Here is a 20,414-nt window from a genome sequence, read left to right on the forward strand (position 1 = left end):
CAGGATGTGGATAATTCACGCTTTGACCCAGAGCACCTGGAACAACAACACAGTGAGATTAGGAATAAAGGAACTTGATTTAAAGCGAATACTTTGATGTGAAAACTAGATAGATAGATAAGTTTGTTGTCCCCATGGGGCAGTTGGGTTTGCGGCACAGTCGCAAGGCACTTCATGACAGGACATCAGACATATGATACAAACAAATAGTCCCTACATCAGACACCGACAGACATAACGTGAAGAACATACATCACACACTACAATACACTATACACCCTTGGGTATGACCAGGCCAGCTGGACATCTAGCAAACTAGAAAACTAATCAAAATAGTGCTGGGTATCGCAGATGATTTCCGGATGATTTTGGATAATTTACGAATTTGATTCCGAATTCACAAGTTCCTGATTCGATACATTTTCGATTCAATATCAATCAGGTTAGGGAAATTTCAGATATAATTCCAGTTTAGCTTATATGGAAAAGAGATTCACAGAGAAGTTATTTACCAGGTTAGTGTTTACATTAAGAACTGAACAGCACTAACATGACAGACATTGACAAACTACAGCAGTCGTCGACACGATACAGTGAAACTGTCGACTACAGCCAGAGAGGAGAGAGACCATAAAACAACTATACAACTACACCATGGTGAACTATGAACAAATCCATCACTCTGATAAATTAACATTTGAATTTAGCTGACAAAAAGTGAGCGACAGTTAAGTTTAGACACCAAAAGAACTAGTTTACATTCTTGGTGAAAAGGCAGATATTCAAAGATAGATTTCAGAATTTCATTAATCAATAACAGCTCATTCAAACAAAGATCAGTTTTAATTAGAGATTGATTATTTTAATCCAGCCGTACTAAAGAAAATGGGCCTCAGCTACTAAAACAGAAAATAAAACAGATTCAGAGCTGCAACTTCAGAAGCATAAATGTTTCTAGAGTTTATCAGTTTGATGTGAAAAACTAACTGACAAAAACATCATTAAAGATATTAACATAACGTAAATAAAGTCCATGTCTTACCAGCGAGCAGTAACGTGAAGCAACAGGAAATCTTTCTGTCCCAAACTGCCATCCTTTCTTTATTAATAAGTTGATTTAATGTTTGAATGTTGAACCTGCAGCAGAGATGAGAAAGACACTGACTGACTGTAGAACTGAGACGGAGCATTAAATGTGTTTGTGGTTATTATCTCAGTTCCTCCTTGTTTTCCTAAGAAGTTTTTATGTAACTTGCTATTTTTAGCATAAGTGTCTCAACTCATCCTGAGCGTTTTAAAGAAGTGTTGTAATGCTTGAAAGAAGGTATTTTTATGACACTGGGCTGTCTCTTGTAGAAAGGGAATTCTTGCGAAAAAGACACAGGCCCGAAGGCCGAGATATCTGACTCCAATTACTCTAATTCCGTGTATTCATTGATGGGATACCAAAACTCAAGGATCAAATCCGAGACGATAGATTTAAGTTAAGCAAAGTTTACTGAGTTCAGCATAAAATATTACAAACACAGCTGTGGGTTCACAAAAACAGAGTCTAAGTTTCCCTAGCAACAGCATCAAGTCAGAGCCCAGTCCACCAGGATCTCAGTTCGAATGAGCTCCCGAACTACCCTCTCCCTACGCTCCTATTCTCCCCTCACAAGGGGGGTGTCTCTCTGCTTCTAGGCAAAGTGTGTGTGTGTGTGTGTGTGTGTGTGTGTGTGTGTGTGTGTGTGTGTGTGTGTGTGTGTGTGTGTGTGTGTGTGTGTGAGCTTGGCTTGAGACTGACTTAACCCCACGTAAGGCTGCGGTGGCCAATGATGTGAGTATGGATCAGACTTGTTTCCTGTCGAAACAGGAAACATCACTGCCTCTATCTCTTCCACTAGAACGTTATAAAACACCAAACACAAGTGTAGTATCTGATTGACTTAAGTCTTTGTTATAACACACATGGTTCCATTTGGCTGAGGCATATGGTTAGAGGGCACATTCCAGAGGAAGTGACTTTGCTGGAGCAAATGGGGACCACTGACTGATTGGCCCCTGGACCTACCCCCCATCACCACATCTCATGTTACACAGAACAGTACATATTCACATGTTTGAACAGAAAATCCTCAGAGCGTGCATTTTCGGACTTTGTGCCTCTCCGGACTTTCCATGGAGTCTGTAAATTGATGCTGAAATCTTTGATGTAATAAACCTTTTATAATCAAGATCAGTGTCGGCAAATTCCTCTTCCATACAGCATCACAGCATCGAACCTAAAGATACCACACAAGCACTGAAGTGCCCCAGTTCGTGGAATAAGCTGACTGTTACCTCAGTCCCTTGCAAATCGTTTTTTTTGGTCTGAACGCAGCGTCACTCTATTTCATTTCCGTTTTAAGCAGTGTGACGCAGATAGGCCATCACCCACCCCCAGTCAGCCGGCAAATACACAAACTGGAATTGGATTATGATGTGATGATTGCGTTGTTGGGGGGTTAAAGAAAACAACAGGACGTCACACAATTTTTTTTAATGAGTTGATTTAATGTTTTAGTTTAATGTTGAACCTGCAGCAGAGATGAGAAAGACACTGACTGACTGTAGAACTGAGACGGAGCATTAAATGTCTTTGTGGTTATTATCTCAGTTCCTCCTTGTTTTCCTAAGAAGTTTTTATGTAACTTGCTATTATTAGCATAAGTGTCTCAACTCATCCTGTGCGTCTTAAAGAAGTGTTGTAATGCTTGAAAGAAGGTATTTTTTATGACACTGGGCTGTCTCTTGTAGAAAGGGAATTCTTGCGAAAAAGACACAGGCCCGAAGGCCGAGATATCTGACTCCAATTACTCTAATTCCGTGTATTCATTGATAGGATACCAAAACTCAAGGATCAAATCCGAGACGATAGATTTAAGTTAAGCAAAGTTTACTGAGTTCAGCATAAAATATTACAAACACAGCTGTGGATTCACAAAAACAGAGTCTAAGTTTCCCTAGCAACAGCATCAAGTCAGAGCCCAGTCCACCAGGATCTCAGTTCGAATGAGCTCCCGAACTACCCTCTCCCTACGCTCCTATTCTCCCCTCACAAGGGGGGTGTCTCTCTGCTTCTAGGCAAAGTGTGTGTGTGTGTGTGTGTGTGTGTGTGTGTGTGTGTGTGTGTGTGTGTGTGTGTGTGTGTGTGTGTGTGTGAGCTTGGCTTGAGACTGACTTAACCCCACGTAAGGCTGCGGTGGCCAATGATGTGAGTATGGATCAGACTTGTTTCCTGTCGAAACAGGAAACATCACTGCCTCTATCTCTTCCACTAGAACGTTATAAAACACCAAACACAAGTGTAGTATCTGATTGACTTAAGTCTTTGTTATAACACACATGGTTCCATTTGGCTGAGGCATATGGTTAGAGGGCACATTCCAGAGGAAGTGACTTTGCTGGAGCAAATGGGGACCACTGACTGATTGGCCCCTGGACCTACCCCCCATCACCACATCTCATGTTACACAGAACAGTACATATTCACATGTTTGAACAGAAAATCCTCAGAGCGTGCATTTTCGGACTTTGTGCCTCTCCGGACTTTCCATGGAGTCTGTAAATTGATGCTGAAATCTTTGATGTAATAAACCTTTTATAATCAAGATCAGTGTCGGCGAATTCCTCTTCCATACAGCATCACAGCATCGAACCTAAAGATACCACACAAGCACTGAAGTGCCCCAGTTCGTGGAATAAGCTGACTGTTACCTCAGTCCCTTGCAAATCGTTTTTTTGGTCTGAACGCAGTGTCACTCTGTTTCATTTCCGTTTTAAGCAGTGTGACGCAGATAGGCCATCACCCACCCCCAGTCAGCCGGCAAATACACAAACTGGAATTGGATTATGATGTGATGATTGCGTTGTTGGGGGGTTAAAGAAAACAACAGGACGTCACACAATTTTTTTAATGAGTTGATTTAATGTTTTAGTTTAATGTTGAACCTGCAGCAGAGATGAGAAAGACACTGACTGACTGTAGAACTGAGACGGAGCATTAAATGTCTTTGTGGTTATTATCTCAGTTCCTCCTTGTTTTCCTAAGAAGTTTTTATGTAACTTGCTATTATTAGCATACGTGTCTCAACTCATCCTGTGCGTCTTAAAGAAGTGTTGTAATGCTTGAAAGAAGGTATTTTTTATGACACTGGGCTGTCTCTTGTAGAAAGGGAATTCTTGCGATAAAGACACAGGCCCGAAGGCCGAGATATCTGACTCCAATTACTCTAATTCCCGTGTATTCATTGATAGGATACCAAAACTCAAGGATCAAATCCGAGACGATAGATTTAAGTTAAGCAAAGTTTACTGAGTTCAGCATAAAATATTACAAACACAGCTGTGGATTCACAAAAACAGAGTCTAAGTTTCCCTAGCAACAGCATCAAGTCAGAGCCCAGTCCACCAGGATCTCAGTTCGAATGAGCTCCCGAACTACCCTCTCCCTACGCTCCTATTCTCCCCTCACAAGGGGGGTGTCTCTCTGCTTCTAGGCAAAGTGTGTGTGTGTGTGTGTGTGTGTGTGTGTGTGTGTGTGTGTGTGTGTGTGTGTGTGTGTGTGTGTGTGTGTGTGTGTGTGTGTGTGAGCTTGGCTTGAGACTGACTTAACCCCACGTAAGGCTGCGGTGGCCAATGATGTGAGTATGGATCAGACTTATTTCCTGTCAAAACAGGAAACATCACTGCCTCTATCTCTTCCACTAGAACGTTATAAAACACCAAACACAAGTGTAGTATCTGATTGACTTAAGTCTTTGTTATAACACACATGGTTCTTTGCGGGCATGGTTAGGGCATCCGGGAAGTGACTTTGCTGGAGCAAATGGGGACCACTGACTGATTGGCCCCTGGACCTACCCCCCATCACCACATCTCATGTTACACAGAACAGTATATATTCACATGTTTGAACAGAAAATCCTCAGAGCGTGCATTTTCAGACTTTGTGCCTCTCCGGACTTTCCATGGAGTCTGTAAATTGATGCTGAAATCTTTGATGTAATAAACCTTTTATAATCAAGATCAGTGTCGGCGAATTCCTCTTCCATACAGCATCACAGCATCAAACCTAAAGATACCACACAAGCACTGAAGTGCCCCAGTTCGTGGAATAAGCTGACTGTTACCTCAGTCCCTTGCAAATCGTTTTTTTGGTCTGAATGCAGCGTCACTCTGTTTCATTTCCGTTTTAAGCAGTGTGACGCAGATAGGCCATCACCCACCCCCAGTCAGCCGGCAAATACACAAACTGGAATTGGATTATGATGTGATGATTGCGTTGTTGGGGGGTTAAAGAAAACAACAGGACGTCACACAATTTTTTTGATTTAATGTTTTAGTTGAATGTTGAATCTGCAGCAGCGATGACAAAGACACTGACTGACTGTAGAACTGAGACGGAGCATTAAATGTCTTTGTGGTTATTATCTCAGTTCCTCCTTTTCTTTCTAAGAAGCATATTTATAACCTGCTATTAGTTAGAATCTCTACTCATCCTGTGTGTCTTAAAGAAGTATTCTTCTGCTACTGTAGAAAGGTCTTTTGTCATATAAAACTGGGCTGTCTATGCAGTCAAATGGCACAAACATATTTACAGTTTTTTAGCAATCACTTTGCTACTAATTTCAGAACCTTGATGTCAATTTTGAAAACTCTAGACACAACACTCAAAACGATCATCACTTGTAACACAGGCTGTCCAATGTTCAAAACATTGCATTGTGCATTCATATCTTTAAATAAATCTCGCACTTGCACAATCTCCAGGTAGGGAATGAGTCTTTACCCCAAGTGAAGGAGTTCAAGTACCTTGGGGTCTTGTTTGCGAGTGAGGGGACAATGGAGCGGGAGATTGGTCGGAGAATCGGCGCAGCGGGTGCGGTATTACATTCAATTTATCACACCGTTGTGACGAAAAGAGAGCTGAGCCAGAAGGCAAAGCTCTCAATCTACCGGTCAGTTTTCGTTCCTACCCTCACCTATGGTCATGAAGGCTGGGTCATGACCGAAAGAACAAGATCCAGGGTACAAGGGGCCGAAATGGGTTTCCTCAGGAGGGTGGCTGGCGTCTCCCTTAGAGATAGGGTGAGAAGCTCAGTCATCCGTGAGGAGCTCGGAGTAGAGCCGCTGCTCCTTCATGTCAAAAGGAGCCAGTTGAGGTGGTTCGGGCATCTGGTAAGGATGCCCCCTTGGCGCCTCCCTAGGGAGGTTTTCCAGGCACGTCCAGCTGGGAGGAGGCCTCGGGGAAGACCCAGGACTAGGTGGAGGGATTATATCTCCAACCTGGCCTGGGAACGCCTCGGGATCCCCCAGTCGGAGCTGGTTAATGTGGCTCGGGAAAGGGAAGTTTGGGGTCCCCTGCTGGAGAGATTGTGAAATACCATTGAAACGTTACTTTAGATCACCCACACACAAGCTACCCATAGTTTTACTGGGTCATTGTTCGTACAATCAATAACTATTGTAGTACAAAATAGGTGATACATGTTTCATTATGGTACTACATGTAAATACATCCCTGTAAAAGTACTGTAGTAGTAGAGAGAATACTACAGACACAGTGGAGTCATTGAAAAAAATCTGAAATGTATTGATGAAAAACAATAGAGTACAATCACAACATAGGTTTATTTGAATCAAAGCAAAATAATTAGCTAGGAAATAGAAAAGAAAAGAAAGTACTGGAAAATATCAAATGCAGTGTTCCTCAACTTGATTGTACTTTACAGTAAAAAGCAAAACAAAGAAGTGATTACTGTACTTCTACATATTCATCAACTCTGTCTTGTGGCTTTGGCCCCAGGTTCTTATCCACGTCACAATGGATGTTTTCATTAGCCAAACATCTTGGAAAAAACCTTTGGGCATGGCGAACAATGTGGTTTGAGTATATATATATATATATATAACTTTACAGTATATATAAAGTATATATAAATTATATATCTCAATCATAAGTAACGAGTTGGCAGAACTGGACAAGCAGTTCCAAGGGCCTGCATCCATACAGTACAGTACTGTCAATACTGTAAATAGTAAATAGGTCCCAAGGTAGTACATGGGACCATAGAAACAGTGTCTGATAAACAGTAGTACATTACAGTAATGGTTGTACATGGGACCATAGAAACAGTGTCTGATAAACAGTAGTACATTACAGTAAAGAAGGATGATGAAATATTACATCCATAGATACTGTAATCTAATTGGTTCTTACTCCACGCTAATTGGTGACAACAAATCTCGTTATCTTGAAACTTTCATGATCTAAACATGGAATATTGTTTGTCTGTTTCCATACAACTATGCATTAAGAGTAATGCAACAATTACTTATCATTTTCAGCAGTTGTATTGATTGATAGTTAGATGATTGTAATGAAATTAATAGACAATCATCTGAACTGTAATGTCTAAAAGTTGATTTAATGTTTTACTTGAATGTTGAACCTGCAGCAGCGATGACAAAGACGCTGACTGACTGTAGAACTGAGACGGAGCATTAAATGTTTTTGTGGTTATTATCTTAGTTCCTCCTTTTCTTTATATTAAGTATATTGTTGGAACCATCCAGTAGTGGGTTAAACATTATCTTTTTCAACGAAAGGATTTCCGGCCAACATGGACTTGGACTGCTGCACAATAAATTTACCCTCTGGTACTACAGTTTTTTTCAGTTGTTTACACGCAATTTTGAAAACCGAATTCTTTTTTTCAAAATATAATCACAATTATCCAAACACCACACTCAATTTGCATAATTCCTAGATTGTTTGCAAAATGACACATTTTAGTCAAAACATAGACACTTAAGTCAAAACATATTTGTGAAAATGCTATTAGTTTTCATTTAACCAACATAGTCCTCAATGATCAGACACTATTACAGCCAGTTTCACACTGCTGTGATAAATAAACACATTTGTGAAAAAAACTAATTTTAGGAAATAGCATGTGCTAGATTTTTGGCCAGACATTGTTATGTAAGGGATAATTTAGGGCGTTTTCACACATGAAAGTCCGAACCAAGGTTCATGTTTTTGTTACATTGTCTACATTTGATCCGGTAAGTTTTGGTTTCACACTGCATTTATGCAAGCGCACTAAAGATCTCTACGTGACAAAACTACGTCCTGCCGTCATTACAAACGTGAGCTGCGTCTCCAGATACTTATAATTGATTGGTTTGTAGACAGGCTTCCCCGTCCTCTCGTCTCCTCTCTCTGTGTCGGAGTTTTTTCAGCTGACTGCTGCTCTCCTCTACTGACTGCTGCTCTCCTCTACTGCCGCGGCTCTTTTTGTTTTGTTGTGATGTTGAGAAGCAAGACACTGGAACTTTCTGGAGAATTTATTCAGAGACAAACGGAAACCTACACTGTACATTTACTACCACTTAACAAATAAACTGCTGATGTATTCTCAGCTCTGATAGCCGACAGCTGTCTGCTCTGAGCGTAGTCACCGTCACTCTCTCAGCACCAAGCTATTCCTTAAAGGAGCTTCCCCGGTCTTGTAACACAAGGAGAGTCTGCAAGAGCTTCTTGTATTTGGTCCGAAAGTCCGAACCATCCAAAAAATGCTTTCACACTGTAAACGAACCGGACCATGGTGCAGTTTGGTCCGGACCGAGACCACCTCTTTTGATCGGACCAAAATTTGGTCTTTTGATCCGGACCGTGGTCCGGGGGAGGTTTCACACCTCTAATTTTGGTTCGGATCAAACTGAAAAGTCCGAAAGTCCGGACCAAATGAGGTATGTGTGAAAACGCCCTTAGATGACAAAAAAATAGTGACAAACCCACAACATTCTTCATGATTAGTTTGAGATATAGGGAGAATGTACACAAATAGGCCTACTCTAAATTTACCAAGCACTGCACAACACTGATGCTGCAGACTGAATATTTCAAGTATTTATTTCAATACTTAGAGTATTTCTTACCATAATCAGTTACAGTAACCAACAATGAAATCAATGAAACAAATACAATCTGTAGACAAATAAAAATTACTGCATAAAGTACATACACTTTGACTCTGAAGAAAAACTACTGTAAAAGCAACAAGAATACTGTAACTATTCATCATCTCTCCGTCTGGCTGGATCAGGCCATAAGATTTCATCCACATCACAGGCTATGTCTTCATTGGCAAGGCACCGTTGGAAGAATCGCCTCGTGTGACGAATCCACCCCTGCACAGAAGCTGCTTCGATATGATCACAGGCCTGCTCCATGGCCTGAATGAGGGGCAAACGGTCATAGGGCCGCAGGTCGTATACCTTCCACCGCCATGCTGAAAAAACTCTTCTATTGGATTCAGGAAGGGGGAGTATGGGGGAAGGTATAAGACTTCAAATTCAGGGTGCTCATGGAACCAATTCTGGACCAGAGCAGCCCGATGGAATGAGACATTGTCCCAAAGTACCGCATCTGGTCCACTTGGTTTAATGCTGTGACAATCTCGTGCAATCTGTCAAGAAATGCAAGTATTGATTTGCATTATAGGGTCCCAGATTTGCATGGTGGTGGAGGACCCCATTTTGTGTAATAGCAGCGCAAAGGGTGATGTTACCCCCTCGCTGCCCTGGCACATTGGTGATTGCCCTGTGTCCAATTACTTTCTCCCTCTTCTTGTTTTCGCAAGGTTAAATCCAGCCTCATCCACATATATAAATTCATGTTGAATTTCTGCAGCATCCATTTGCAAGACTCTCTGAAACACAGTAAAAGACAATAGGATGCTATTCAATATCTATTGCACAGTATTTTTTCGTGCCAGAACATTATGAGCAGTGCACAATACCACACCATAGTAAGATGAACAATACATACCTCCACATACTCATCGCACACATGTTTCACTCTCTCTGAATTTCTGTCAAATGGTACCCGATACAGTTGCTTCATGTATATTTGATTTTTCTTGAGGATTCGACCTAATGTTGACAGAGAGACTCATGGGATGTTATTGAAAATATGGTCATCATTGATGATATTGGCTTGGATTTCTCGCAGCCTGATACAATTATTGGTCAAAACCATGTTCACAATGGCGGCCTCTTGTGCACGAGTGAACATAGGGCCCCTTCCACCTTGGTGTCCTCGGCCCTCAATCCTATGTAAAAAAAAATATATAAAAAAATACACATGCAGCCTACTGTCAAATGTCACAGTAAACAATATTGATGATAAGTACAGCAAGCTTCAGTTTCAATGTACTGTGTGGTTAGCTTACCTGTTTTCTCGATGAAATGTCCGAATTACTGACGCAACAGTATTTCTGCTGAGATTTGGTTGAACTCTTTGTCCAGCTTCCATCAGTGTCAGTCCATGGTTGATAACATGGTCAATAAGTGTTGCACGGATTTCTTGAGTCAAATTTGGTCCTCGTCTTCTTTGTTCAGGTTCTTTCATCTCTTCAAGTCCTTCTCTACCTCTTCCTCTACCTAGGCCTCTTCCGCTACCTCCTTCTCCTCTTCCTCTACCTAGGCCTCTTCCTCTATCTCCTTCTTCTCCTCTTCCTCTACCTCCTTCATCTCCTCTTTGAACTCCCCCTCTCTATTCTTATTCTCATTCTCATTCTCATTCTCACTCTTCTTCTTCTTCTTCTTCTTCTTCTTCTTCTTCTTCTTCTTCTAGCTCCTTCCATTTTTGTTGAAGACAGGTAAACTCACCTGCTGCCTTTTATAGCACACCTGAGTGCTGCGTTTTCACACCTAGTGGATGTGATTATCCAATTTGTTCATTAGTGTGTTCATTGGCAATCCGGGGCTTTGTAATGACAAGGAAGTAACCTCACAATCCTGATCTGTGTCTAAGGTGTGAAAATGTGTGTAGAGTTTTACAAATCACTGTGTGCAATGTTTTGCAAAAAGGGTGAAGCAGACATTGTGTGTAATGTTGTGCAAATCTGTGATCTGTCCATAGATATACTGACACAGGGAGAGGTTTAATGAGGCGATTTATCATTTTGTGCAATTTCATTCTTAATGTCTTAACAAGAGGGAATCTGCACTAATATTCAGGGAATTTCACATATAGATTAGTGGTACTCATGTGTGTAAGCCTATATAAAATGGAGAGTGACGTCACCAGTCGAAATAGCTGCACCCCCCGAAGCTCACGGTATAATTTGAACACTGGCTGGTTATAACAGATGATTTCCCGAATTTGATTCCGAATTCACAAGTTCCCGATTCGATAACACTTTCGATTCAATATCAATCAGGTTATGGACATTTCAGATACAATACCAGTTTAGCTTATATGGAAAAGAGATTATCAGAGAAGTTATTTACCAGGTTAATGTTTACATTAAGTACTGACCCCCACACAGTTTGTTTAAAGTACTTTTTACTGAACAGCACTAACATGACAGACAATGACAAACTACAGCAGTCGTCGACACGATACAGTGAAACTGTCGACTACAGCCAGAGAGGAGAGAGACCATAAAACAACTATACAACTTCACCATGGTAAACTATGAACAAATCCATCACTCTGACAAATTAACATTTGAATGTAGCCGACAAAAAGTGAGGGACAGTTAAGTTTAGACACCAAAAGAACTAGTTACATTCTTGGTGAAAAGGCAGATATTCAAAGATATATTTCAGGATTTCATTAATCAATAACAGATCACTCAAACAAAGATCAATTTTCATTAGAGATTGGTTATTTTAACTCAGCCGTACTAAAGAAAATGGTTCTCAGCTACTAAAACAGAAAACAAAACGAGAAAATAATAAAACAGATTCAGGCTCACTTGTTGAACCAAGTAAGCCTATATTTCAAATAAAACATAAAGAAAAGACACTTTTTTGACAAGTTTGTACTGATGAACTTGCCAGTCAAGTAAACATGTTTCAGCACCACGGACAGCAACAGCTGATGGACAGCGACGGTGCTGAACAGGCCAAGATGAACTCAATCAGTGCCACACTATATCATTGACATGGCACTATTATATATATTGAACACAAAGTTTGTTTACAACTCCATAGGTAGGCTGCAGGTGCTGGAATGAAAACAACAGATTTATAACATTCTGAGTGACGTATTCATAACTAAAATATAAATTCTTAAAGACGAGCAGTTCCAGGGTTGAACCCTGGCAACGAATCGATTAATCAATCATGAATATAGTTCATAGTGCCAAATATTAGTTAAAAAGCTTTCTTTATACTTTATAAAACACTGTCTGGTGATCAGCAGTCAACTGAAACAAGCAATAAACTCCTGGAATAAAAGTATTTTTATTAGATTACAAAGGGACTGTTTTTATATTACATTCATGACATTGTAGAAATTAATATGTGTAGAATATACAATGTTATACAAAGGTGTTAAAGTATGTATGAAAGGATGCACAAGTGAAATGATAAATCTTTAAAGCTCCTCAAATGTGTTGATGTCTTCATCATTTCATCAGATAGAAACATTTTAAACTTCTTCAAGAATTGAAACTAACTGACGCAAAAACACTTGCCAAAAATTGTAATGTGTGTGTCCGTGTCTGTGATTGTGTTTCTGAGTGTGTGTGTGTGTGTGTGTGTGTGTGTGTGTGTCCGTGTGCGTCCGTGTGTGTATATGTAGACCTGTGCAGTGCAACGGGTGATGAGTGTTGGTGTGATGATATGTTTGATGTCCTGTAAATCATATTAACAACAGAGATTAAAAGCACCAGTGATGAATATAATAATATAAAATATAGTCAACAATTGATTTAATTGTTGACATCTAATCGATTAATCAATCATCAATATGTCTATCAGATAATAATCAAAACTGCCAAATATTAGTACAAAATCTTTCTTTATACTTTATAAAAAAGTTTTTTCAACTGAAACAAGCAATAAACTCCTGGAATAAAAGTAGTTTTATTAGATTACAAAGGGACTGTTTTTATATTATATTCATGACATTGTAGAAATTAACATGAGTGGAAAATACAATGTCATACAAAGGTGTTAAAGTATGTATGAAAGGATGCACAAGTGAAATGATAAATCTTTAAAGTTCCTCAAATGTGTTGATGTCTTCATCATTTCATCAGATAGAAACATTTTAAACTTCTTAAAGAATTGAAACTAACTGTAGCAAAAACAAGCACGTGTAGACGGTAAACAACAATATTCACGTACATATAGACTCAATATATGTTTGATGTCCTCTAAATCATATCAACAACAGAGATTAAAAGCAACAGTGATGTAATATTAGAGCAGTTATGTTACAGATGATAATATCAGAGATAAAGGTCCAGTGATGTAATATTAGAGCAGATATGTTACAGATGATAATATCAGACAGCCCGGCCTCGTTCCTCTGGACGTCTCAGCTCCTCTACGGCGTCTGGAGGCTGAAACACAAAGCAGAGTTCAAACAGCAGAAAAAGACAAGCAGCCGACAGCCACAGTGGCTCAAAGTCCTGCAGACTTCCTTCAGTAGTGGAGCTACAAGTCTAAAGTTTGTCCTGAGGGGGGCGCTAGAGGAAAGCTCATGGGGATCCCTCTCTAAGCTTACTGGCTCAGGGAGTTTTCTCTGTGTCAATATAATAATAATTATTATCACAATACACTTCATTTCTGGTGAGCAATTCAGCTTTTTAGTGTTTAGGTTGAGTCAACATCAGAACAAGGGTATAATAGTTATAGTATAATATATATAGTATAATAGTTTGAGTTAGTTTTCAGAGTGTTTGTTAGTTTTAGTTTAGTTTGTTAGTATTTCAATGTCACAGTGAGAGTTGACAGAGATTCTGTCTCCTTTTTTCAGTTGTAAAATATTAAAGCTGACATGTTCATTTCATTTTTATTTATATTAGTTTAGATTTAGTTTTTCTTGAAGGTTTTAGTTTTTACTGCTTCCACTAAGATGGATGATAATCAAAGAGAAACAGATCTTTGATATAATCTTCCCTAATCATGGGGGTGAAGAGAAGAAATAGTTACTAAAGAGAAGCTGAGGGGGAGTTGGAGACAAGTTTTCATTTCTCACCAAGTCTTTTAACCAGGGATGCACCGAATCCAGGATTCAGCTTCTGATTCGGCTGAATATTGGGCTTTTTGACGAGGTTGGATTTCTGCAGAACCTTAAAAATGTTTCCAACCGAACCGAACCCTACGTGTGCTACACTGGTCGACGTAATGACGGCGCCGTTGATTACGGGAAGGTGTTTACGTAGGTGGAGCGTTCAATGCAGTAGGCTGTGAGAAAGTGGAAATGGAACCCGTGAGCAGAAAAAGTGTAGTTTGGCAGTACTTTCAGTCAGAAGAAGGCCATTCAAGTCCAGCTACATGTTCCTTCTGTAATGCTGATTAGTCTGGTGGTGGCGAGGACCCTAAACTATACACAACATCACCGCTGTTACAACATCTGGTATGAAACATCCGGAAGAATACGAGTTGTGATGAAGGAATCTACAGACAGCAGCCAGAATGCAGCAACTTCAGGTACGGCAAAGGAAGGACAGTCACTGTTTACTTCATTAATGAGTTTACTGTGTTAATGGACTGAGGATGGGACGAGGATTCAGCAGAATCTTAACCAGGGGATTCGATATTCGGCCAAACCCCAAAAACTTGGAATCGGTGCAGTTTTAAAAGAGCTGAAGGAACAATGACAAAAAAACTGACATTTGTGTTTTTATCTTTTGCTTCAATTGTTCCTCTGACAGAAGCCAGGTTCCTGTTTCTGTGGAACTTTAATTACTCATCAGGATGTTCAGTGACTCACCTGCACAGTCATGTTTCCTTTCTTGCGAACGCACTTCCTGTAAAGACGGATGTAATAGTTAGAGTAGAATCTAACATATTACTTTACTCAAAAATGTAACTCACACAAACTCAAGTTACAAAGTGCTTCACAAATAACTTGATAAATAAAATACATTTTTAACGATAAAAGCTCAAAGCAGTAGAGCCACATAATAGATCAGTTTAATAAAATGCAAAATGAATGACTCTACGAACTCTCATGTTTCAGAATCATGTAGAAATGTTTTTGTTCTGAGAAATAAATACAGGAACATGACTCAGCAGACTGATATAAATACAGGAACATGACTCAGCAGACTGATTTGAAAGGGACCTTTTGATGATGATGGCCGTTACTATGACGATGAGAGTGAATATAAGCAGACGAACAGCCAGCAGTGGGCATTTAAATCAAGGCAGGACTTTTGGACTCTAGACATTAAACATCAGGAAGATCTACTAGGGCCGGGAGATATGGACCACAAATCATATAGTATTTTTCGGCAAGAGGTAGAGAGAGAGAGACAGAGAGAGAGGGAGCTTGGGTGCGATGGATGGAATATATTTAGGATAATTAATTGAAATCCTCAGTAATAGATTTCATCTACTTAACAACTCTATTTAAGTTTAAATAATTATTTCCAACAAACAAACAAACCTTCCTCTTCTGCCTCTTCTGCCTCGTCAGCCTCCACGTGCAGGCTGTACGGGACGGAGAGGGTGCGCTCGTTCTTCTTCAAACCACAGGTGTAGTTCCCAGAATCCTTTGCAGTCAGATCGCTGAGATGGAGGGCGGGGCCAGACTCTGAGAGGGCGTGGCCATCTCTGAACCAGCTGACCTCCAGTTGGTGGATAGTGCAGCTTTCAGCAGAACAGTTCAGTGTGACTGCTTCCCCTCTTTTAAACTCTCCGTCATCTCTGGAGCTTCTTATCTTCATCTGATCACCATCTAAAGTAAATATGTAAAATAAATGTTTATTATAAACGTCCAGTACATAGTTTTAAGGTAATGTGACGTGACTTTAAATTCACTTACTGATGTCTTCATATAATATATAATAATATATCAATAATATAATCAATTTAGTGACTATTTGCTGCTTTTCGTTGTCTTCTATAATTACGAGCCCTTCAGTGCACCTAAGCAAACACTGCCCTTACCGGCTAACGTATTTCAAGATGGCGCATGAATATGGAGCGTCTACCCCAGTTTATGCAAATGCAAATGTAAAATTTCAAGCCAATAGGAATACTTGGAATTGATGGTGGTGGTAAATATTCATGAAAAAGGACAAGTTTGTGAACGGGCAACACAGATTTTGATAATGAACAACTAAACACGTTACACACTGGACCTTTAAAAGCTAAACAAGCAAGTTTGTGTGCTCTTTTCCCGGGGGAATATCCACTAATTGGTCATCACTTTGATTGATGTCTTTTGGACTAATAGTTTTGGAGAAACGTGGGGGAAAGTTACGCCTCCGCCTTTTAACACGTAAGCCCAAAGACTTTGCAATGTTCCGTACAGGCAACCGACGGCCCAAATTATTTAATCTGTTAAAGAATCAAAATTCAAAATGTTAAAATATTCAACTGATAATTATTAGCATTACCTTTATTGACACTTTATTAAATGAAACTGCTGTAAAATCATCACTGTGCGCAGGAAGACATCAGGGTTTTCCTACTTAGAGAAAGTTTTGGCGCCACCCCAAAGAGGTTTATAGCCAGCGCCAAAGGAGAATCACCAGCGCCAAAGGAGAATCACCAGCGCCAAAGCGTCTGATTTTGAGCATCCGTCTGCCCCTCATCCACAGCTGCTATGTTTTACATATTCGGCTGGCGCTGATAAGACAGTTAAGCTGCTTTGTCTTGACTGGAACTCAACGCTCCGCTGCAAAGCTAGCACTAGTGGGATCTCCGTTTGCAGAGAGGGCTGTACCGGAGTCTCCTGGTCACTGGGCTCCAATGGGGACCAGCTGTGCAGAGCTTCTACTGCTGTCTGTCCGTGCGGCCGTCTGATGGCATCAGTATTAAAATGAGACTGTTTCATTACTGGTTAAAAAACGTTTCGTAGTAGTGTTAAATAGTTACTCCAATTCCGTGTTTACGTACGTGCAGGAAGGTCTGGCAAAGCCAGTCTACAAACGACCCAGCCAAATTACAAAATTATTTGAAGTTTTGCAACTACTGCAAATTCTCGCTTAATAAAATCTTAAAAAATGTCATTTTAAAAATCTTTTTACGTAACATGGATCTTTCTGTCACTCTCTGGCAGGCTTTTCTATACCTGTTGTAACTTTTACTGATTTTTTAAAAATAATTTATAGTTTTAATGTTTTGATTTTCTCCTTTTTTGTCTTTTCTTTTTTTTACTGTAAATCACATTTTCGCTTTCCCCCAAACTCCTTTAGATGTGAATGATTTTAACAAAACAAAAAAGTGAGCCTAACTTTGTGCTAAGTATGATAAAATGATGTGTTATTTATATTATTGCCATAGTGTTTGAAAGCATTATCATAGGATGCTCTTACCTACGACTGTGACTCTTACTCCTGGTTGGCCAGTGAAAGTTGCTCTGCTGTCATTAGCTTCCATTCTGAAGCGAAAAGTTGCGTCGTCTTTCTTCTGTAAATCTGAGATCTGTAAAGTGCAGTCTCCCTTCTTGTCTCCCAGGTATCTGTAACGAGGGTCGTTGTTCTGTGATTCGCTGTCATACACGGACCGGGACAGAAACTGACAGAATTCATCATTCTGGCACCAGATGACGCTGACAACCTCGATCAAAGGTTCTCCTACATCAATAAAGACAGACTTCAGTGGTGTGAAGGAGCAGGGGAGGGTGACGGTCGATCCTTTCACACCACAAACAGGATCTGGATAGTTCACACTTCGATCCAGAGAACCTGGAACAACAACACAGTGAGATTAGGAATAAAGGAACTTGTTTTAGAGCGAATGCTTTGATGTGAAAACTAAGGAATAGGGCTGGGTATAGCAGATGATTTTCAGATTTGATGACATTTCAAGTCAAAAGTCTGACGTCCCTAAATGCGTCTCGGTAGAACGGGCCGACATTATGTAAAAAGCTCCAGAGTTAAGCCAAAAAACACAAAGTGGATAAAAGACTTGCATTGAACATGTCCTTTAAAACAATTCTACTGGTTTTCTGCTACATCGGACAATCATTGTGTTTCCATTTTTGTTTTTGAAAGCATTATCATTGGATGCTCTTACCTACAACTCTGACTCTCACTCCTGATTGGCCAGTGAAAGTTGCTCTGCTGTCATTAGTTTCCATTCTGAAGCGAAAAGTTGCGCCATCTTCCTTCTGTAAATCTGTGATCTGTAAAGTGCAGTCTCCCTTCTTGTTTCCAAGGTATCTGTAACGAGGGTCGTTGTTGTTTGATTCGCTGTCGTACACAGATGGAGTCGATCCGTGACGGATTGGATGGTTCTTGCACCAGACGACTCTGATGATCTCGATCAAAACTTCTGTTCCATTGTCATTGACAGACTTCGGTGGTGTGAAGGAGCAGGGGAGGAGGACGGTCGATCCTTTCATAGCCCAAACAGTATGTGGATAATTCACGCTTTGACCCAGAGCACCTGGAACAACAACACAGTGAGATTAGGAATAAAGGAACTTGATTTAAAGCGAATACTTTGATGTGAAAACTAGATAGATAGATAAGTTTGTTGTCCCCATGGGGCAGTTGGGTTTGCGGCACAGTCGCAAGGCACTTCATGACAGGACATCAGACATATGATACAAACAAATAGTCCCTACATCAGACACCGACAGACATAACGTGAAGAACATACATCACACACTACAATACACTATACACCCTTGGGTATGACCAGGCCAGCTGGACATCTAGCAAACTAGAAAACTAATCAAAATAGTGCTGGGTATCGCAGATGATTTCCGGATGATTTTGGATAATTTACGAATTTGATTCCGAATTCACAAGTTCCTGATTCGATACATTTTCGATTCAATATCAATCAGGTTAGGGAAATTTCAGATATAATTCCAGTTTAGCTTATATGGAAAAGAGATTCACAGAGAAGTTATTTACCAGGTTAGTGTTTACATTAAGAACTGAACAGCACTAACATGACAGACATTGACAAACTACAGCAGTCGTCGACACGATACAGTGAAACTGTCGACTACAGCCAGAGAGGAGAGAGACCATAAAACAACTATACAACTACACCATGGTGAACTATGAACAAATCCATCACTCTGATAAATTAACATTTGAATTTAGCTGACAAAAAGTGAGCGACAGTTAAGTTTAGACACCAAAAGAACTAGTTTACATTCTTGGTGAAAAGGCAGATATTCAAAGATAGATTTCAGAATTTCATTAATCAATAACAGCTCATTCAAACAAAGATCAGTTTTAATTAGAGATTGATTATTTTAATCCAGCCGTACTAAAGAAAATGGGCCTCAGCTACTAAAACAGAAAATAAAACAGATTCAGAACTGCAACTTCAGAAGCATAAATGTTTCTAGAGTTTATCAGTTTGATGTGAAAAACTAACTGACAAAAACATCATTAAAGATATTAACATAACGTAAATAAAGTCCATGTCTTACCAGCGAGCAGTAACGTGAAGCAACAGGAAATCTTTCTGTCCCAAACTGCCATCCTTTCTTTATTAATAAGTTGATTTAATGTTTGAATGTTGAACCTGCAGCAGAGATGAGAAAGACACTGACTGACTGTAGAACTGAGACGGAGCATTAAATGTGTTTGTGGTTATTATCTCAGTTCCTCCTTGTTTTCCTAAGAAGTTTTTATGTAACTTGCTATTTTTAGCATAAGTGTCTCAACTCATCCTGAGCGTTTTAAAGAAGTGTTGTAATGCTTGAAAGAAGGTATTTTTATGACACTGGGCTGTCTCTTGTAGAAAGGGAATTCTTGCGAAAAAGACACAGGCCCGAAGGCCGAGATATCTGACTCCAATTACTCTAATTCCGTGTATTCATTGATGGGATACCAAAACTCAAGGATCAAATCCGAGACGATAGATTTAAGTTAAGCAAAGTTTACTGAGTTCAGCATAAAATATTACAAACACAGCTGTGGGTTCACAAAAACAGAGTCTAAGTTTCCCTAGCAACAGCATCAAGTCAGAGCCCAGTCCACCAGGATCTCAGTTCGAATGAGCTCCCGAACTACCCTCTCCCTACGCTCCTATTCTCCCCTCACAAGGGGGGTGTCTCTCTGCTTCTAGGCAAAGTGTGTGTGTGTGTGTGTGTGTCTGTGTGTGTGTGTGTGTGTGTGTGTGTGTGTGTGTGTGTGTGTGTGTGTGAGCTTGGCTTGAGACTGACTTAACCCCACGTAAGGCTGCGGTGGCCAATGATGTGAGTATGGATCAGACTTGTTTCCTGTCGAAACAGGAAACATCACTGCCTCTATCTCTTCCACTAGAACGTTATAAAACACCAAACACAAGTGTAGTATCTGATTGACTTAAGTCTTTGTTATAACACACATGGTTCCATTTGGCTGAGGCATATGGTTAGAGGGCACATTCCAGAGGAAGTGACTTTGCTGGAGCAAATGGGGACCACTGACTGATTGGCCCCTGGACCTACCCCCCAT

The 20,414-nt window shown here is 40.1% G+C and overlaps 1 protein-coding gene across 1 annotated transcript; it reads right to left on the minus strand.

Annotated features, from left to right (window-relative positions):
- Nucleotides 1–13,334: 13,334 nt before the first annotated feature.
- LOC118496097 lies at nucleotides 13,335–19,476 on the minus strand. Its single transcript, XM_036006346.1, has 6 exons — nucleotides 19,403–19,476; nucleotides 18,025–18,396; nucleotides 15,446–15,736; nucleotides 15,000–15,039; nucleotides 14,768–14,804; nucleotides 13,335–13,391 (listed from the first exon to the last, which is right to left on the minus strand). Exons 1-6 carry the CDS (start codon nucleotides 19,452–19,454, stop codon nucleotides 13,335–13,337), a joined length of 849 nt encoding a protein of 282 aa, XP_035862239.1. The 5' UTR covers nucleotides 19,455–19,476.
- Nucleotides 19,477–20,414: the final 938 nt, after the last annotated feature.

This window comes from Sander lucioperca, chromosome 10, assembly GCF_008315115.2.
Source record: "Sander lucioperca isolate FBNREF2018 chromosome 10, SLUC_FBN_1.2, whole genome shotgun sequence".
Classification (NCBI taxonomy): Eukaryota; Metazoa; Chordata; class Actinopteri; order Perciformes; family Percidae; genus Sander; species Sander lucioperca.